A 16,246-nucleotide genomic window follows, 5' to 3' on the forward strand; every position below is an offset into this window, starting at 1 on the left:
AAGGTGTGGCTGGGCAGAGAGCATTTGCCTAGTATGCGCAAGGCTGTCCTAACAGAAAAGGGGGGTGGGCTGCTGGGGACAATGCTCAGTTGATAGATTGCTTTCCTAGAATACATGAAGCCCTGAGGTCCATCCCCAGCACCACATAAACCTGGTGTGTGCTACATGCCTGTGATCCCAGTACTTGGGAGGTAGAGGCAGAAGGATCAGAAGTTCAAGGTCATCCTTGGCCACACAGGGAACTTGAGGGCAGCCTGGGCTACATGAGACCCTAGGGGAAAATAATAATAAAAGGGGGGTAAGAACAGGGAAGAGAGGAAGGGAGGGGAGGGGAGAAGAGAGAGGTGCTTGGTAGCCTTCTACGAGAGCCAAGCCCTGGCTGACCAGGGGTTAAAGCCACAGAATCTACCACCTACTGACCTTTCACGGGTGCTGGGCACAGCCTTCAGTTTGTCTTATAAGGTGGTAACACTACTGTCCCTCGAGACCTGTGCCAAGACCCAAACTGCCATATACAGTTGAGGAAAGGGTCATGTTTCTGACTGCCCGGTTTCCCCTAAGGTGCTCTTTAGTGCTGCAATCCCCATCCTAAGGGCTGGCAGGTCTGAAGTGTCCAGCGAACACATATGTGGGGAAGCTCATGAACATACAATTTTGATTGAGCACATCTTCAGTGGAGAGGGTGGGCACTTTGAATAAACTCCCCAGAGCCTGTGAGAGACCCAAGTAGCCCATTGATGGCACTTTGGATAGCAGGGGATTGGGCCAGACAAGAACCGGGGTGTCTAGATGGATGTGCTCTTTCCGCTCACCAAAAGAGAAAGGACTACGAACAGATTGCTTTCCTGCTGGCCTGAACCAAATGGCCCGTCTCCCTCAGCTCCGCCAGCCACACTACACTAACCACAATGACACTCCACACTGGAGCACCCTACACCCTGCAGAGGTGTTTCTGGTCATCCCTCATGTCAAGGGGCCTGTAGCGGAAGATGGGGGCTAGCTGAGGATGTCTCATGGAGCTCAGCAGACTCCCAGGAGGCCTACCACCTCCCAGTCTTAGGGAGAGTGGGCTGAGGTCTCAGGAATGTGGCTCTCCTCTGGCCAGGTCTTGAGCTGGTCAGTTCGTGGGAGAACTGAGTGGATGCTGCCGTATCTCGGGCTCCACAGAGTCCGCAACAAAGAAGTTGACCACAGCAGTGGCCCTGGTGGGTGGCAGGGGGTCCCGGGTTGCTTCTCCAGGCAGCAGAAGCTGAGCTGTGAGCTGAAGGCCCGAGGTACCCCCCGAAGCTGAGTCTGAATCTGAGTTCGGCGGCAGGGGCAGAGGCAGCACCTGCTGCAGGCTGAGGCCTGGTCTCGCACCACTGTGAGAAGTCCACATGGAGGGGGAGGCAGGGCTGGCCCGGTGCTCCGGGGGACAGTGGATGCATGGCAGGAACCTACCCAGGGCTCTCTTGAAGTCCCGCATGAAGAGTGGGTAGATGATGGGGTTCATGGCGCTATTGCAATACCCGAGCCACGTGAGGACATCAAAGAGGCCTGGGGAGATGCAGTCGCACACAGCCTGTGGGGATAGGATTCATCACACCTGCTCCTGAGCAGGGACCCAGGCTACCTCACCCGGCAGGGATGGGACAGACACACAGACACAGGTGCCACAGATGAGCCATCCTCCTCCCTCCCGCCTTTGCACAGTGAGGCATGTTGGGGTTTTTTTTTGTTTTGTTTTGTTTTTTTACCTTCCCTCACAGTCATTTCTTTTTACCTGAGCTATGTTGGCCACAAAGAAGGGCAGCCAGGTGACAAAGAACATGCCCAGCAGGATGCCCAGGGTCAAGCTGGCCTTCAAGGCCTTCCTACTATGCTTGGTGGCCAAACGCCTACTGTCAGCCGACTCCATCCCTGGGCGTGGGGTCCTGGGCACCTGTAGAAAGGAAGGCCACATAAGTTGACTGATCTTAGTCACAGGCTGAGCCTCAACCCTAATACTAGACCAAGTCCTAGTATACCAGCAAATAACTGAGCCCTGGTCCTTGCCTGAGGCCCAGCTGAAGCACCATGTCTAACTCCAGTTCCATACTGAACTTGATGCTGGCTGCAGACCAAACCTGACATTACCACTAAGCACAGCACAGTCTGCCCATAGGTCCTCGTGTGCCCAAGGCCTCAAGCTGAGCCTCCAGCATGGCCTGTACTGAGCCCTGATCCAGGTCCTGCACTACACCTTGTCCATGCAGCAGTTCACAGGAGTTTGAGGCAGTTCAGATCCAGAGGTAGATAGCTACAAACAACCTTCCTGCAAGACCAATACTCAACACATGGGGGCATCAGAATGTAGCTCAGTTGATAGTGCTTACCTAGCATGCAGGAAGCCCTGGGTTCCATTTCTGCTACCTCACAAACTAGGTGTAGGGAGTGCCTGGAATCGAAGCAAGCTCAGAAATTCAAGGCCACCCTCAGCTACAAAATGACTTGAGACCAGCCTGGGCTACAGGAGACACAGTCTCAAGAATAAATAATATGGATGGATGGATGGATGGATGGATGGATGGATGGATGGATGGATGGTAGGTGGGTGGCTGGGTAGGTGGATGGATGGATGGGATGGCTGGGTGGCTGGGTGGCTGGGTAGTTGACTGGGTGGTTGGGTGGCTGGGTGGATGGATAGATAATGACATTCAACACAGTCGGGCACACAGCATAAGAAGCTCCATTACTTTCCAAGCTTTGGCACTTCAAGACTCAGCTACACTTGAGGAAAAACAGTCATGGCCGAAGAGCAGATTATTTGTTCAGTGCATGGATTCCCTGCACGTTTTGGAATTATGGTTTTTACCCTCATGGTCCACAAAACAGAAGTGTTCCTTTTTACTATGTGCATGAAGCAAATGGTTGTGATGAGGTCCTGTGTAAATGCACAGGGATGCTGGCTGGTGACCACATCTCCTTTCCAATCCAGACTGACATCCAACTCCATTCTCCTCGTGAACACTGGTGGGGACCAGGGAAGGAGAAAGGTGACACTCCCCAGCACACCAAGAAGGGGACAAACACCTGGAGAGATCTGAGCTTGAGGCTGCCACCTGGCAGCCATCTGTCCCAGATCATTATGAGGCTTGGAACGAGGCTGGACCACCTTGAACTCTGAGACCCTTTTGAAAATATGAGAAACATCTCCCAAGAAAAGAATACTCATAAAAGTTTATTTTCACACATACAAAAGAAAAAGCATGAGGCTCTCAAGTAAAGGTGACTGCCACTGAGCCTGATGACCTGTGTTCGAGCCCCGGAGATGACCTTGAACTCCTAATTTTCCAAGATTTACCTCCTGAATATTACAAGCATGTGCCACCATACCTGGTTTATGCAGATCTGGGGATGGAATCCAGGGCTTAACACATGCTAGGCAAGCACTCTACCAACTGAGCCACATTCCTAGCTATGCTCTTGCCTCCTTTACATACTTGGGTTTTAAATTCAGGGATTTGCCCAGCTTCATTCTTTTTCTTTTAACTTATTTAGAGACATGTAGTCCAGGCTAGCCTCAAACTGGAAATATTCCTGCCTCGGTCTTACTAGATCCAGGATGACAGGTAAGTTCCAGCATGCCTGGCTGGGTTCTGGAGGCAGCCAGAGATGGGAAGGGTGTGGAGAGATGCAAAGATCAGGCAGAGGTGGGAAGGGAACCAGATTCCCAGGCAACTCTCTACAGATGGAGAGGGGGTGGAGGAGGCAAAGTCAGGTTCTATCGGAGCCAGGGAGCTTCAAAGCCAGCCAAATGCACTCTCACACAGGAACAGTCTTCTGCCTAGCTCCCTGCCAACTGGGCTTGCAGAGCAGAGGCCTGTCTACAATACTGGAACCCCAGCTTTGAGCTGCCCTTCTGCAGGACTCAGGGTCTTGCTCTGGAATGTAAGTCGAAGGGCAAAGCACATTGTAATGAATTTTCCAGGTGAAATCTGATGATATGAGTATCAGGGGCAAATCCACAAAAGAGCAGCCAGGGAGAAGCCCTGGTCTCTTCCCCTTGGCCTTGAAAGGTTGGCAGAGGCAAAAGCTAAGCCTTTATCATGGGTGGTCTGCAGCAAATCACAGCCCCACCCCACACTAGCTCTACAAACTTGAGAAAGAGTCCCTTGTCTACAACTGTAAAGAGAGAGAGAGAGAGAGAGAGGATGGGGGCCTTAGAGATAGCTCAATGGTTACAAGAGAGATGATCCTCAGCTCCCAGAGCCACTGAGAGAGTGTAGACTACACATGCATGCACAGGGTGATGCCAATGTCTTACTGTTCTCTCCCCAGGAGCCATGCCCACCCCTGCTAGGCCTCCTTCTATTGTCTGTATGTCCCTTTATATGTCTGTGGAATGTGCCAGTAACAGAAGGTGACTTATCATCCAGTGCAATCCAGCAGTGCCCCTTCCGGCCAGCAACTCCACATGGACACTCCTGCTCAGCTAACAACTCAACTATATGCATGGCATAGACAAGTATGAGCACCACGGCCACTGGCTGTCCACCCAAGGACAGGCAGCCAAATAAGCCATGCATGTTCCCACCTTAGGATGCAGCACTTTTTTCCTGCACTGAGACCAGACAGATGGCCCCTCAGGTAAAGGTACCTACTACCAAGTCCCACAACAAGAGTTTGGTTCCTGGAGGAAAAAACAGAACTAAGCTGGGTATAGTGGTACATACCTTTAATCCCAGCACTGGGGAAGCAGAAGGCAGGAGGATCTCTGTGCACTTGAGGCCAGCCTGGGCTACATAATGAGTTCCAGGACAGCCAGAGCTATATAGTCAGACCATGTCTTGGGGGGAAAAAAATAAAGAACTGATTCCCACAAGTTGCCCTCTGACTTCCACAAGCATGCCATGGCACAATGCCCCACCCACCACACACACAAAATGAATATACACACAATGAATGAATATGATATAACAAAAATGTTAATGTAGTTGGCAAGGGGCTGGAGATGTACTTTAATTGGTACAGTGCTTGCCCCGAGTTCCGTGCTCAGCACTGTATAAACCATGTATAGTGAAACATGCCTGTAACCCAGCACTCAGAAGGTAAAGGCAGGAGGATTAGGAGTTCAAGACCATCCTCTGCTACACAGTAAATTCAAGGCCAGCCTGGGATACATGAGACCCTGTCTCAAAAATAAATAGTCAAGCATTCTCTCAACAGAGTCATATCCTCAGCCCTAGCATTCAGTCATTTGTTCTTCAAACAGGGACTCAGTGGTTAATTAAGAGCACTTGCTGCTCCTCCAGAGGACCTGAGTTCAATTCCTAGCACCTGCATAATGGCTCACATCCATCCATAACTCAAGTTCCGGGGGACCCAACACCCACTTCAACCTCTTCAGGCAACAGACATGCACAAGGTGCACATACAGACATCCAAGCAAAATACAAAACTGCATAAAATGTATGCATCTTTTTTAAAAATTAAAGTAAATAAATAAATATAGATAAAGAGCATGGTGGTCAGAAGGGGTGTATTATAAAGTGAGGTTGGTGGCCACATAACATGCCTCCATCATGTAAGCACTAACATGAAACACTGGTTCTTGAGGACCTGACACAAATCCAGAAGCACATGGAATGAGCCATAAGTGGGCAGGAGTGTCACCAGCAGTGCCGAGACCAGGTTCAAAGGATCTTTTTCTCTTGCTTGTACTTCTTGGGCTGTGTACAGCACTTTCCCATCAAGCACAAGGTCCTGGGCTCCACCACCTAACATCATGAAAAACTAAAAGGAACTGCATGTATAAATTCCCTTATTATTTAAATTGCTAAGGATCAAGGGCTGGAGAGATGGCTCAGCAGTTAAGAGCACTGGCTGCTCTTGCAGAGGACCTGAGTTCTGTTCTCCGCACTCACAATGAACAGCTCACAGCCATCTGGAACTCCAGCTTCAGGGCATCGGATGCACTTTTCCGGCCACCATGGGCATTGCACCCATGTGGTGCATATACAGACAAGCAGGCACACATAGGTACACATAAAAATTTACATATGGGACTAGAGAGATGGCTCAGTGCTTAAAATGACTTTCTTGCTCTTTCAGAAGACCTGGGTTCAATTCCCAGCACCCACATAGCAGTTTACAACCATGCATGATTCCAGTACCAGGAGATCCTATGCCCTCTTCTGACCTCTGTGGGTGTTACAATATACTCGCTGCACATATATTCAGGTGGACAAAACAATCATGCACATAAAAATACTTAAATAGGGCTGGAGAGATGGCTCAGAGGTTAAGAGCACTGACTGCTCTTCCAGAGGTCCTGAGTTCAATTCCCAGCAACCACATGGTGGCTCACAACCATCTGTAATGAAATCTGGTGCCCTCTTCTGGCCTGCAGGCATACATGCTGTATACATAATAAATAAATAAATAAATAAATAAATAAATAAATAAATAAATAAATAAATAAATGTTTTTTTAAATACATAAATATATAAAATAAGTAAATAAATCCAAAATTTAATTAAAATTAAATAAATGTTAAAAACAATTCAATAGTCGTCTAGTCACATGTGAGGCTGACAAGATGGACTTGAGCCAGACAGACCACAGGACTTCCCACCCCAACTCTCTTCTGGCAGTTGAGCAAAGTTTGGCAAGCTACAGTGCCTCTCTCGTCTCTTCTGTAAAAAGACACCACTAACACTATCCACCTCACAGGCATGTGGTAAGTGTTAAATAAGGTAGTGTAAACCTGTTGGAACAGCTCCTCAAACCCTGGAAGTGCCATGTAGGTTAGCTGTTATAATATATATTGTAAGCATCCCACGAGTCTCACCTACTTAATGGTGATGCTCTTGGTGACCACCATGGCAATCTTTTCCCTGGAAAGGCTGGACAGAAGACAGAAGTCCTCAGAGCTATCTGTCTATTCTACCACCAACAGGCGAGGGGGGAACCTGTTGAGAACCTACTTACTATGTGCCAGAGCCACCGTGTATCACCTCCATGCCCTATGGGTAGTCATCTCTAGCCCTGAGATACAGAGAGGCCAAATGACTTCTCTGAGGTCATCCAGCTGTGACAGGAGCAGGCAGGGGCTGAAAGAGGGAACACCAAGTTTCTGCTCCAAGGCCCCAGCTCAGCACAGCAGCCACCTTCACGCAGCTGCCACAGCCACCTCCTCCAACAGTGAATGTCACCTCCTCCTCCTCAGAGGGTGGGGGTGGAGGGAAAACTTGTCACTGAGACAGAGGGATGTGCAGTTGGGAGGGGAGGGCACAGCTGGGAGGAAGATAGGAGGTAGGTGGAGGAGGGGGAAGTCAAGGGAGGCAGGGGAAAGACCATGGGGAGAGGAGCACCCAGGAGCAGGGGATATGAGAGCGGGTTAGGAGCTGAGGGTGCAAAAGCTAGGTGAGGCAGAGGGGGAACTCCTGGCTCGCCCTTCCTGCCTCTCTCTGCACTCACACTGAAGCTTGGTACTGCCTAACAATGCTCTTGACTCTCTGGGGTCAGCCAAGGATGAATACCCCTCCATCCAGTCCTCTCTCTCCTCCCTCCATCCTTCCCTCCCTCCCTCAGTTCTGGAGGGGTATGTGTGTGTGTGTGTGTGTGTGTGTGTGTGTGTGTGTGTGTGTGTGTGTTTTGAGACAGGACCTCACTCTGTAGCCCACGCTGTCCTGGAACACACTTGGTCAATCAGGCTGGCCTCAAGCTCACAGCAATCCTCCTGCCTCAGCCTTTCTCCCATGCCAAAGTAACAAGTGTGCATTAACACATCTCTATTTTTTCTCCTCCCTCCCCATAACTCACTGTCTTGGTATCTTGTCACTGAGACACCTCTATCCCCCACAAATCCCCCAATACCACAGTTCTAAACATAGCTCCCCTCTCCCCCAGCCTCTGGGAATCCTGGGAAACCTGGTGGGAACCACTGGCCAAGAGTGGCTCTTTAAAGGCCATTTTCACACAGAGGCATATGTGGGTCAGCAGAGAGAAATGCTGGCTAGCTCCTATGTCGCCCATGCCAGAGACTGGAGGGCCTGTTCCTGCCTCCTTTCCGTCTGCAGGGAACTAGAGGCCACACTGGTAAAGAGAAGAGCTAAGAGATGCTGATCCTAGAAGGGACGGGCCTCATGCTGCCTTGTCTGTATCTATCCTCACCCTTCCTGTGGACCTGAGTGCTAAGACCATCTCCACCTCCAGACTGCAAGTTCCCTCCATGTCTGTTTGGTTTTTTTGTTTTTCCTTCTGGTTGTTGTTGTTTTGTGGTTTTCAGATGGGCTCTAACTATGCAGCTCCAACTGGCCTGGAACTCACTACATAAATCAGGCTGACCTTAATCTCGAGATCTACCTGCCTCTGCCTCCTGAGTTGAAGTGCCAGGATTAAAGGTGTGCACCACCATGCCTGGTAAGCTGCCTTTCAGGATAAGCCGGCTCAGAAGGAGGAACAGACAAAGAAGGAGGAACAGATTCAAACCCCAAGTGGACGGAGCAAGAGTGCCACACCCCACACAATCCTCCACAGGCAGGCAGCGTCCCGGCACTCGGGAAACAGGCACACAGAAGGCTCGCTCTCAGCCAAGTGGCTTTGAAAGCAGGGCAGTGGAGGGTCTGATGCTTCACCAGCCAAGAGAACAGGCTTGGAGCTGGAAATACAGTTCAGCAGTTAAGGGCATGCCTTGCTCTTGCAGAGGACCAGTTCCATTTCCAGCATCCATGTCTGGTGGCTCACCACTGCTTGTAGCTCCTGATCCAGGGGATTGAACAACTCTGGCCTCCAAAGACACATGCAGTTACATATGTACACACACACACACACACACACACACACACACACACACACACAGTTAAAAATAAAATAGATACTGTTTTTAAAAGAGAATGAGGCTGGGCATGAGGGTGGCACATGCTTATCCCAGCACTTGGGAGGCAGAGGCAGGCAGATCTCTGTAAGTTCTAGGCCAGCCTGGGCTACATAGAGAGATTCCACAAAAAAAAGGAGGGGAGAGAAAATGAATAGGCTTTCCAGCAGGTGTTTCATGGGAGGAGAGAGATAGAATAGACATGCCTCTCACTTGAAAGCTCGTCCCATCTCTGAGTAGGATGGTGGCTTTGGGGACAGAAAGGATATCCTTTGGCTTCAGGGTTCACTGTGACTGCCTAGGCCTTCAGCTACACACAGAACATGGCTTTTGGAGTTCTCTCCTCCTCTAAGATCTACCCTCCTCCCTTTCTGCTAGTGCTTAAGGTCAAAGGCCATCTCTCCAACCAGCATAAATTTAAGCCACACACACACACACACACACACACACACACACACACACACACACACTAGCTCCTGCACACAGTAGGTGTCTAACACATGCCACTGGTTGGGCTAATGAATTCATGTTATGAAAAGCTTAAGGACTCATTCCATATACTGAGCCTGCAGGAGGTGAAAACAAGCAGCCGTGTGAGCCAGGGTGGAGCCCCGGGCCCTCTGCAGCTCTGTGTCCATTTCCTTCCCACCATCAACACAGGCTGAGTGGCTGTGATAGGCTTGGCATGGTTCTGGGTGCTGAAAACACAGCAGCGAACATGACAAGCTCCTGTCCTCTTACTGCTCGCTTCCTACTCAGGAGAAGCCATCAATCAATCATCCGTCAACTGGCAAGATGTTTACAGAAGCTGCTGGGAGAGCAGCGGCCTGGAGAGCACTTAGGAAGGGTAGCAGTCCCTACTCAGAAGCATGAGAACAGAAGAAACCAGAAGATGTGGCAGAAGCTGAAGAAGGACCATCTAGAAATGAAAGGGGGGAACAGCATGTGCAAAGGTCCTGGGACAGGAATGTGCTTGATACACAGGGAGGCCAATGTGGCTGAAAGAGGAAGAGTGATCAAGGGGAGAAAGAAGAGAATATAGACAAGGATCAGGGAGTCTTGGGACAAAAGCTGTCCCAAGCATAGAGCATCATCGCACAGGACAGGACCTGTCAGGTAGAAGATTACTGTTGTAACCCAGGCATTGGTAAAGGGACTCAGCCCCAAGTGGCAGTGGAGAGATGCAAGATGCCCAGAGCCTGGACGTGTGTCACAGGTAGAGAGGAGAGGACTGGGTACACGTGTGAGAAACAGAGAGGCATCCAGGCTGCTTCCAGAGCTCCTGGCCTGGGAGACTGGAAAAAGGAGCTAGCTCACCATCTACTGACATGGAAAAGACCCTGTGGGCCCAGTCTGGAGCCTGGAAAGTGCACAGTTCTGTCTGCACTTGAGCAGGGCTTGGCCTGGCAACTCGTAGACAGTATTTCCAGGCCTGAGACAAAATAAAACCACTCCAGCCGGGCGTTGGTGGCACACGCCTTTAATCCCAGCACTCGGGAGGCAGAGGCAGGCGGATCTTTGTGAGTTCGAGGCCAGCCTGGTCTATAGAGCCAGATCCAGGAAAGGCGCAAAGCTACACAGAGAAACCCTGTTAAAATAAAACCACTCCAGAGAGAATGTGGGGAAAGAGCAATGGGGACCTGGGTCAGAGCCACATGGTGCAGACTGCACTGGCAGATCAAGGCTCAGGGAGTACCTGGAAAACAGTTATCAGGGGACATGGTATGATGTGTAGCATGATCTTAAAAGTTCTTATTAATGAAATCAAACCTGAGGCCAGTTATTGGGGTGAATGATGGAAGATCAGAGAAGCAGAACAAGCCACAGTTTCCTCACCTCGCCAGTTCCTCAGCTGGTCTTGTTTCCTCAGACTGCAAGCTTCTGTGTCCTCATCTTAATGGCTCTCAGCTGAACTGCTGCTCAAAAGCCTAAAAGCTTAACCAGCCAAATGCTGCTAGTTTCTGGTCTTCATGCCTTATATAATCTTTCTCTTTCTGCCCCCACTTTCTGGGATTAAAGGCGTGTGTCACCATGCCTAGCTGTTTCCAATGTGGCCTTGAACTCACAGAGATCCGCCTGGTTCTGCCTCTGAGTGCTAGGATTAAAGGCATGTGCTACCACTGCCTGTCCTCATGTTTAATATTGTGTCCGTCCTGTTCTCTGACCCCAGATAAGTTTATTTTGGGGAACACACAATATTTTGGGGAACACAATACCACCACAATGATGTCACTGATCATGGTGTTGATCGACTGTCACTTAGCCACATCTGCTCTCTCTGGGCCTCAGTTTCCCTACTATGAAGCAGGGCTGAGGGAGAGATGCTCAGCAGGTGTTTTGGACACCAAGCTTGGCTTGGTGCCTGACCCACTGCTCAAGACAACGTGTGACTGTGGGAGGGTCCTGCACAGGTCCTGAGGTCACCATGTGCCATCCTGGTACCAGCTGGCTCACTTCACCAAAAGAACACCTGTGTGGGGGCCCTGCTGGGACAGGGAGCCCGACAGGCCAACCTCTAACATCCTTGATGTCTGGTACAGAGCTTCCTTAAGAACGAGCATTCAGGACTTTTCAGCTACAAGTGAAAAATTTAGAACTCACAGAGCCAGTGAGAGGGCTCAGCGGGTCAAGGCGCCTACCTGCCCAGAGCTTGATTAGACTCCGGGCTCCCATGTGGTAGGGAAGAGAACCAACTCCTGAAAACTGCCATCTGTCTTCCACACACCTATCCTGGCACACATGTATGTGCTCACACACAAACATAATAATAAATTAAAACTTAAAAATACAAACACAGGGTGTGAGCTGTGAGCTGTCTTCCCAGAAAGAGAGGGCGTGTTCTTTGTTCCTAATACCCCTCCTAGAACTCATAACGAGACAGCCAGCCTCAGGTTTAGGCACAGCAGACAGACCAAAAACGCTTCACTAACACTGGTGGGGCCCCTCTGACATTCCTACACTTATGTTTCCTGTGATTGTGCATGGTAAGGGATACTGGTTTTCCATTCCTGGAAGAGATAGGATGTTTTCTTTCTGAACACATTCATGGAAGTAAGAAGATAAATGAGGGGTACAAAGAAAATATCAGGTAGAGACCAATTGACAGACTTGAGATGGGGGTTGGGGGTGGGAGAGACAGGAAGGCAGAGAAGCCCCCCCCCCCATGATTCTCTTCCTTTACAAAATCTCAGAGAGCAAGGGAGGGGTGGCTCCGTGGCAGACCCCTGGAGAGCCTGTGCCAGTCAGTCAGTGTCTTCAAGAACCCAGAAGCTTCCATTTGTATTTCACAGTTTTCATTTACACAGTGTGTGTGTGTGTGTGTGTGTGTGTGTGTGTGTGTGTGTGTGTGTGGCTGTGTGGCTGTGTGGCTGTGGCTGTGTGTCTGTGTGTTGCTGTTTCAGTGTGTCTATGTGTTTGTGTCAGTGTGTCTATGTGTGTGTGTCTGTGTGTTGCTGTTTCAGTGTGTCTGTGTGTTTGTGTCTGTCTGTGTGTGTGTGCTGGCATGCTCACTCTCACATGCACCAAATCCAAGAAACAGCACTGATGCATGGAGTTATTAGTGACTGTGGAATGCCCAGCTTGTTATGTGGATGCTGGGATCCACTCTCCCATCTTCATGATTTTGCAGCAAGCTCTCTTAACCACTGAACCATTTGACTTCTTTGCTGAGTAAGAAACAAGCCCCCACTGTATAGGGACATCGTATATTATCTGTTTACATCACCAACACTGACTGTAGCTCATTCACATTCAGGACTCCTCGGGAGAAGCCACCTGCCTTTGAGGCCAGGAAATTTACACACATGAGAAGCAGGGGCTGTCACCTCTCAGTCTCAAGACAAATGGGAAAGTCAATGAAATCATGACAAGGCAGGAATGACTCACCGAGCAAGAATGAAGTCAATCTTTACAAACAAAAAAGGAAACCTCCAAAGTGGTCAGGAAAGCGTGGAAGGCCTGGGGTATCCATCCTGCCTCTGTGTCAGGACCACAGACAGCTGCTGGAACTCCAGAATGTTCTCAGAATGCCGAGGGAGGCAAAGAGAGCTGCAGCCAGGGTTCCTGCCCATCCTGACACCACTGTCCTAGGGGACCGGACCTTGGAAGATCGGGCCTCTCTTCAGGGCACTATAGCTCAGCTACCCCAGGGGCTGCCCAGAGACTGGTACCTTTCCCATCTCAGCCTACTCCCTTGCTGCTACATGACCCCAAGGCTACCACCTTCAAAGAACCTCCTTCACCTGAGGCTATACCAAGATGTCCTTGCAGAGTCTAACTGGGACCTTTGCCAGTGGCTTAGATTTAGACCTAAGTCTCAGAAGCTCAAGCCTGGTCAGTCTACATCTCACCCCTCAGGGTGGACCTCAGCCTGGAGTCCAGTATGACCTGGATGGCAAGAGCCCCGCCCTATTCACAGGTTATTACTGAGCTGTGTACCAGGGGTTGAAACTGACCTGGCCTCACACAGCTCCCAAGTCAGCAAGCCAGAGGGGTTGTGATGGCAATGGGCCTGCAGACCGGAAGTCAGGGTCAGCTGGGAAGAGTGGGTTGAAAGAGAGCTAGGCAAGAGCAGCTCCAGAGAAAAGCATTCAAGGAGAGGGCACAGCAAATGCAGAGACCAGAAGCTGGGCATGGTGGCTCACACCTAGAGTCCCAACACTTGGGAGGCAGAGGCAGCAAAATCACAAGTTCAAGATCATCCTAAGCTACATAGTAAGTCTGAAGCCGGTCGAAGCTACATGAGACTCTGTCTCAAAGTAAAAGCCAAAATCTTGGCACAGAATTAAGTTTGGTAACTTTAAGGACTGCCATGGGGTCCTGAGGCTGATGTAGACCATGCGGGAGAGAGCGGGAGAGGAGAAAGGAAGGGTGGAGTTTCGCCTGGAAGGATCTTCAGGCCACATTCTGAGATGGTAAGCTAGGTGGGGATGCAGGAGGAAAACAACATGACCACTTTCTTTTCGGTCTCTCTGGCTCCAGCTGGGAAAGTGGACCGTAGTGGGGGCCAGCTGGAGTCCATCAAGGCTCGCTGGTGAGAAGGGGCAGTGGCTTAGCAGAGGGAAACAGGATGGGAGGTATGCCTAGACCTGTGGGCAGGACCAACAGGCCCTGAGAAAGGAATGTGAACATGAGGTGAATGCTCTCTAAGTTTCCTACATGTGATGCACGACGGGGCCTGTCATGGAGAAGCATGCCAGCTTCCTCCTCCGTATCCATATATAGCAGCTAACCCACCACAGTCAGAGTTTGAAATTCGTTAGAAAGGCAGAGCCATGAGGCCTTATAGGATCAGCAGCAAGCGCTTACTATGAGACAGTCACTGAGTGGATTCCCAATGGCTGTTTATTCCTTCCCAGCCCAAGAGCCCAAGTCCCCCCAAACTCACGGTGAGTACCTGCAAGGTCTCCAAGGCCTGACCAGCCATGCCCGTGGTGAGCGAGGCCACTTGCACTGCCTGCTTGCGGGCAGCCAGCAGAATCCTGCAGTAGGTGAAGCATATGGCACCTGAAGGCAGGAAAAAGGTGACTCCGGATGCCACGAGGACATAAGGCAAGCTGGCCAATAGGTGGCACTGGCCGGGGGCAGGTGTCCGAGCGTTGCCCAGTTTGTGCCAGCCCAGCAACAGGGGCAGGAAGGAGGCAAGCGCCGCGAGAGTCCAGGCACCCAGGATGAGAGCCAAGGCCCGCGGGGCTGTCATGCGCAGCTTGTAGCGCAGCGGCGAGAGGATGAGCAGGTAGCGGTCCAGGCTGATGAGGCAGAGGTTGAGGATGGAGGCGCTGCAGCACATCACGTCGAAGGCGGTCCAAAGCAGGCAGAGGCCGCCCGCTAGCACCCAGCGCCCATACAGCGAGTTCAGCATGGCCGGGGGCATCACCACCAACCCCACCATCAGGTCCGACGTGAAGAGCGACACCAGGAAGAAGTTAGACGTGTTGCGCAGCGCGGGCTGCGTGCAGATGAGCAAGATCAGCAGCGAATTGGCCGCAGCTGTCAGTACGATGACCACGCAGAGAGCGGCTGCTACCCAGCCGCTTCCCCCTGGGAGAGGCGGTGGCCCGGGCCCCCAGGCTGGGCTGCTATTGTTGACAGGGCCCGGCTCTGGGACCATGGGGACTAGGGTTGAGGACCAGGACGGGATATGGTGGATGCGGGGACAGGATAAAACCAAAAGAAGAGGAAGGAAGCTGGGTAAAAACTGCGCCCCGGAGGAGTATGTAACAAAAACGGGGTCCTTAGGTCACCAAGCAGTGATTAGAAGAGGTCGAGGAGGGACTGTGGGGCTGTCTCCAACGGTGGGGCCACCTGGAGAACTCGGGTAAGAAGTTTGGGGAGGGGTACCTGATGCGCCGAGTCAATTAAAGTTAGGCTGGCGTTGGATGAGAGAGCCCTGGGGTGAAGAGGGCCACCTGGGATGGCACAAGATGGGGGTGGGGCTCCTGGCCAGAGGCACAGCTGGGAAGATGGGAGAAGGAGGCGAACTCGCACCCTCGGGCCAGTGCAGGCTGTCTGGGGAGGGTGGGCGTGTGCGTACGCTAGATCACAAGCTGTGGCGAGTGGGGGTCTCAAAGGGATGGCCCGGGAGCGGGAGCGCAACCCAGGCGCGGAAGGCAGGTCTCCGTGGGATTCGGGGTACCGGAGGCCGCGGGCTGGGCCGGGCCAGACTGGGCCGGGGTGAGCGGCTCGGCAGAAGAGCGCAGCGCCGCGCTCCGCCTTCCCGGCCGCGCTCCCTACCTGGGCGCTCGCGGGTGATCCGCTGCCGGCGACTGCGGCAAGCGCCGCCGGGCTGGACACTACAGGCGGCGGCTGGCGGCGCGGCGGGCAAGGGGCTCCCGAGCCGGGGAGACGCGCGCAGGAGCCCGCGACGCTTCAGCCCCGCGCGGTCCCCGAGCCTCCGAGCGTGCGCCCCGCCCCGCGGTGGGCGGGCAGAGCCGAGCCCCTCTGGCAGGCGAGCCAGGTCGCCCTACCTTAGGCCTGGAGAAGATGCTCGGAGCGAGCGCTCCTGGGCGCCTGCATCCCCCACACCTCCGCCTGCGGCTCCCCTGCCCACACGTGGTGATGGCGCAGGCAGAACTCAAGGAAGGGGGATGTGACCTTTCTGTACCCGGAGACTGCTCCCCAGTGGGCTCTGGTCCCTCACTGTGAGAGTCAACACGCTTTCAAGGGGAGTCAGCTGGGAAACACCGAGCAAATCGTTTGACACCCCTCTGGGTCTCAGTTGCTGGATCTATACAATGGGTAAATAATTTCTGCCATTCTTCACCTTTGAGTCGCCCCATCCAGTTCTCCAACAGCACTGAGTGCTATTCATGAAGGTCCCTCCTGGCCTGTTGGAGGGCCAAGTCTTAGAGGAAGGATTTGGAAATCTCCAAGCGGTTGGAAGGGTAGTGTTACTGCAAGCCAAGGGGC

At 52.0% G+C, this 16,246-nt stretch overlaps 1 protein-coding gene across 1 annotated transcript; it reads right to left on the reverse strand.

Annotated features, from left to right (window-relative positions):
• Positions 1-300: 300 nt before the first annotated feature.
• Positions 301-15,867, reverse strand: Htr6 (5-hydroxytryptamine receptor 6). The gene is made up of 3 exons (XM_036177063.1): positions 14,235-15,867; positions 1,763-1,921; positions 301-1,561 (listed from the first exon to the last, which is right to left on the reverse strand). Exons 1-3 carry the CDS (start codon positions 14,946-14,948, stop codon positions 1,118-1,120), a joined length of 1,317 nt encoding a protein of 438 aa, XP_036032956.1. The 5' UTR covers positions 14,949-15,867; the 3' UTR covers positions 301-1,117.
• Between the last annotated feature and the right edge of the window lie 379 nt (positions 15,868-16,246).

Source organism: Onychomys torridus, chromosome 2 (assembly GCF_903995425.1).
Source record: "Onychomys torridus chromosome 2, mOncTor1.1, whole genome shotgun sequence".
Lineage (NCBI taxonomy): Eukaryota > Metazoa > Chordata > Mammalia > Rodentia > Cricetidae > Onychomys > Onychomys torridus.

Excerpts from the sequence above, each read along its gene's own strand:
- Htr6 (XM_036177063.1), bottom strand. The coding sequence starts at position 14,948 with ATGGTCCCAGAGCCGGGCCCTGTCAACAATAGCAGCCCAGCCTGGGGG. Across the intron at positions 1,922-14,234 it reads AGGCCTTGGAGACCTTGCAG|GTGCCCAGGACCCCACGCCC; the intron begins GTACTCACCGTG and ends TCCTTTCTACAG. Across the intron at positions 1,562-1,762 it reads TTGTGGCCAACATAGCTCAG|GCTGTGTGCGACTGCATCTC; the intron begins GTAAAAAGAAAT and ends CTATCCCCACAG.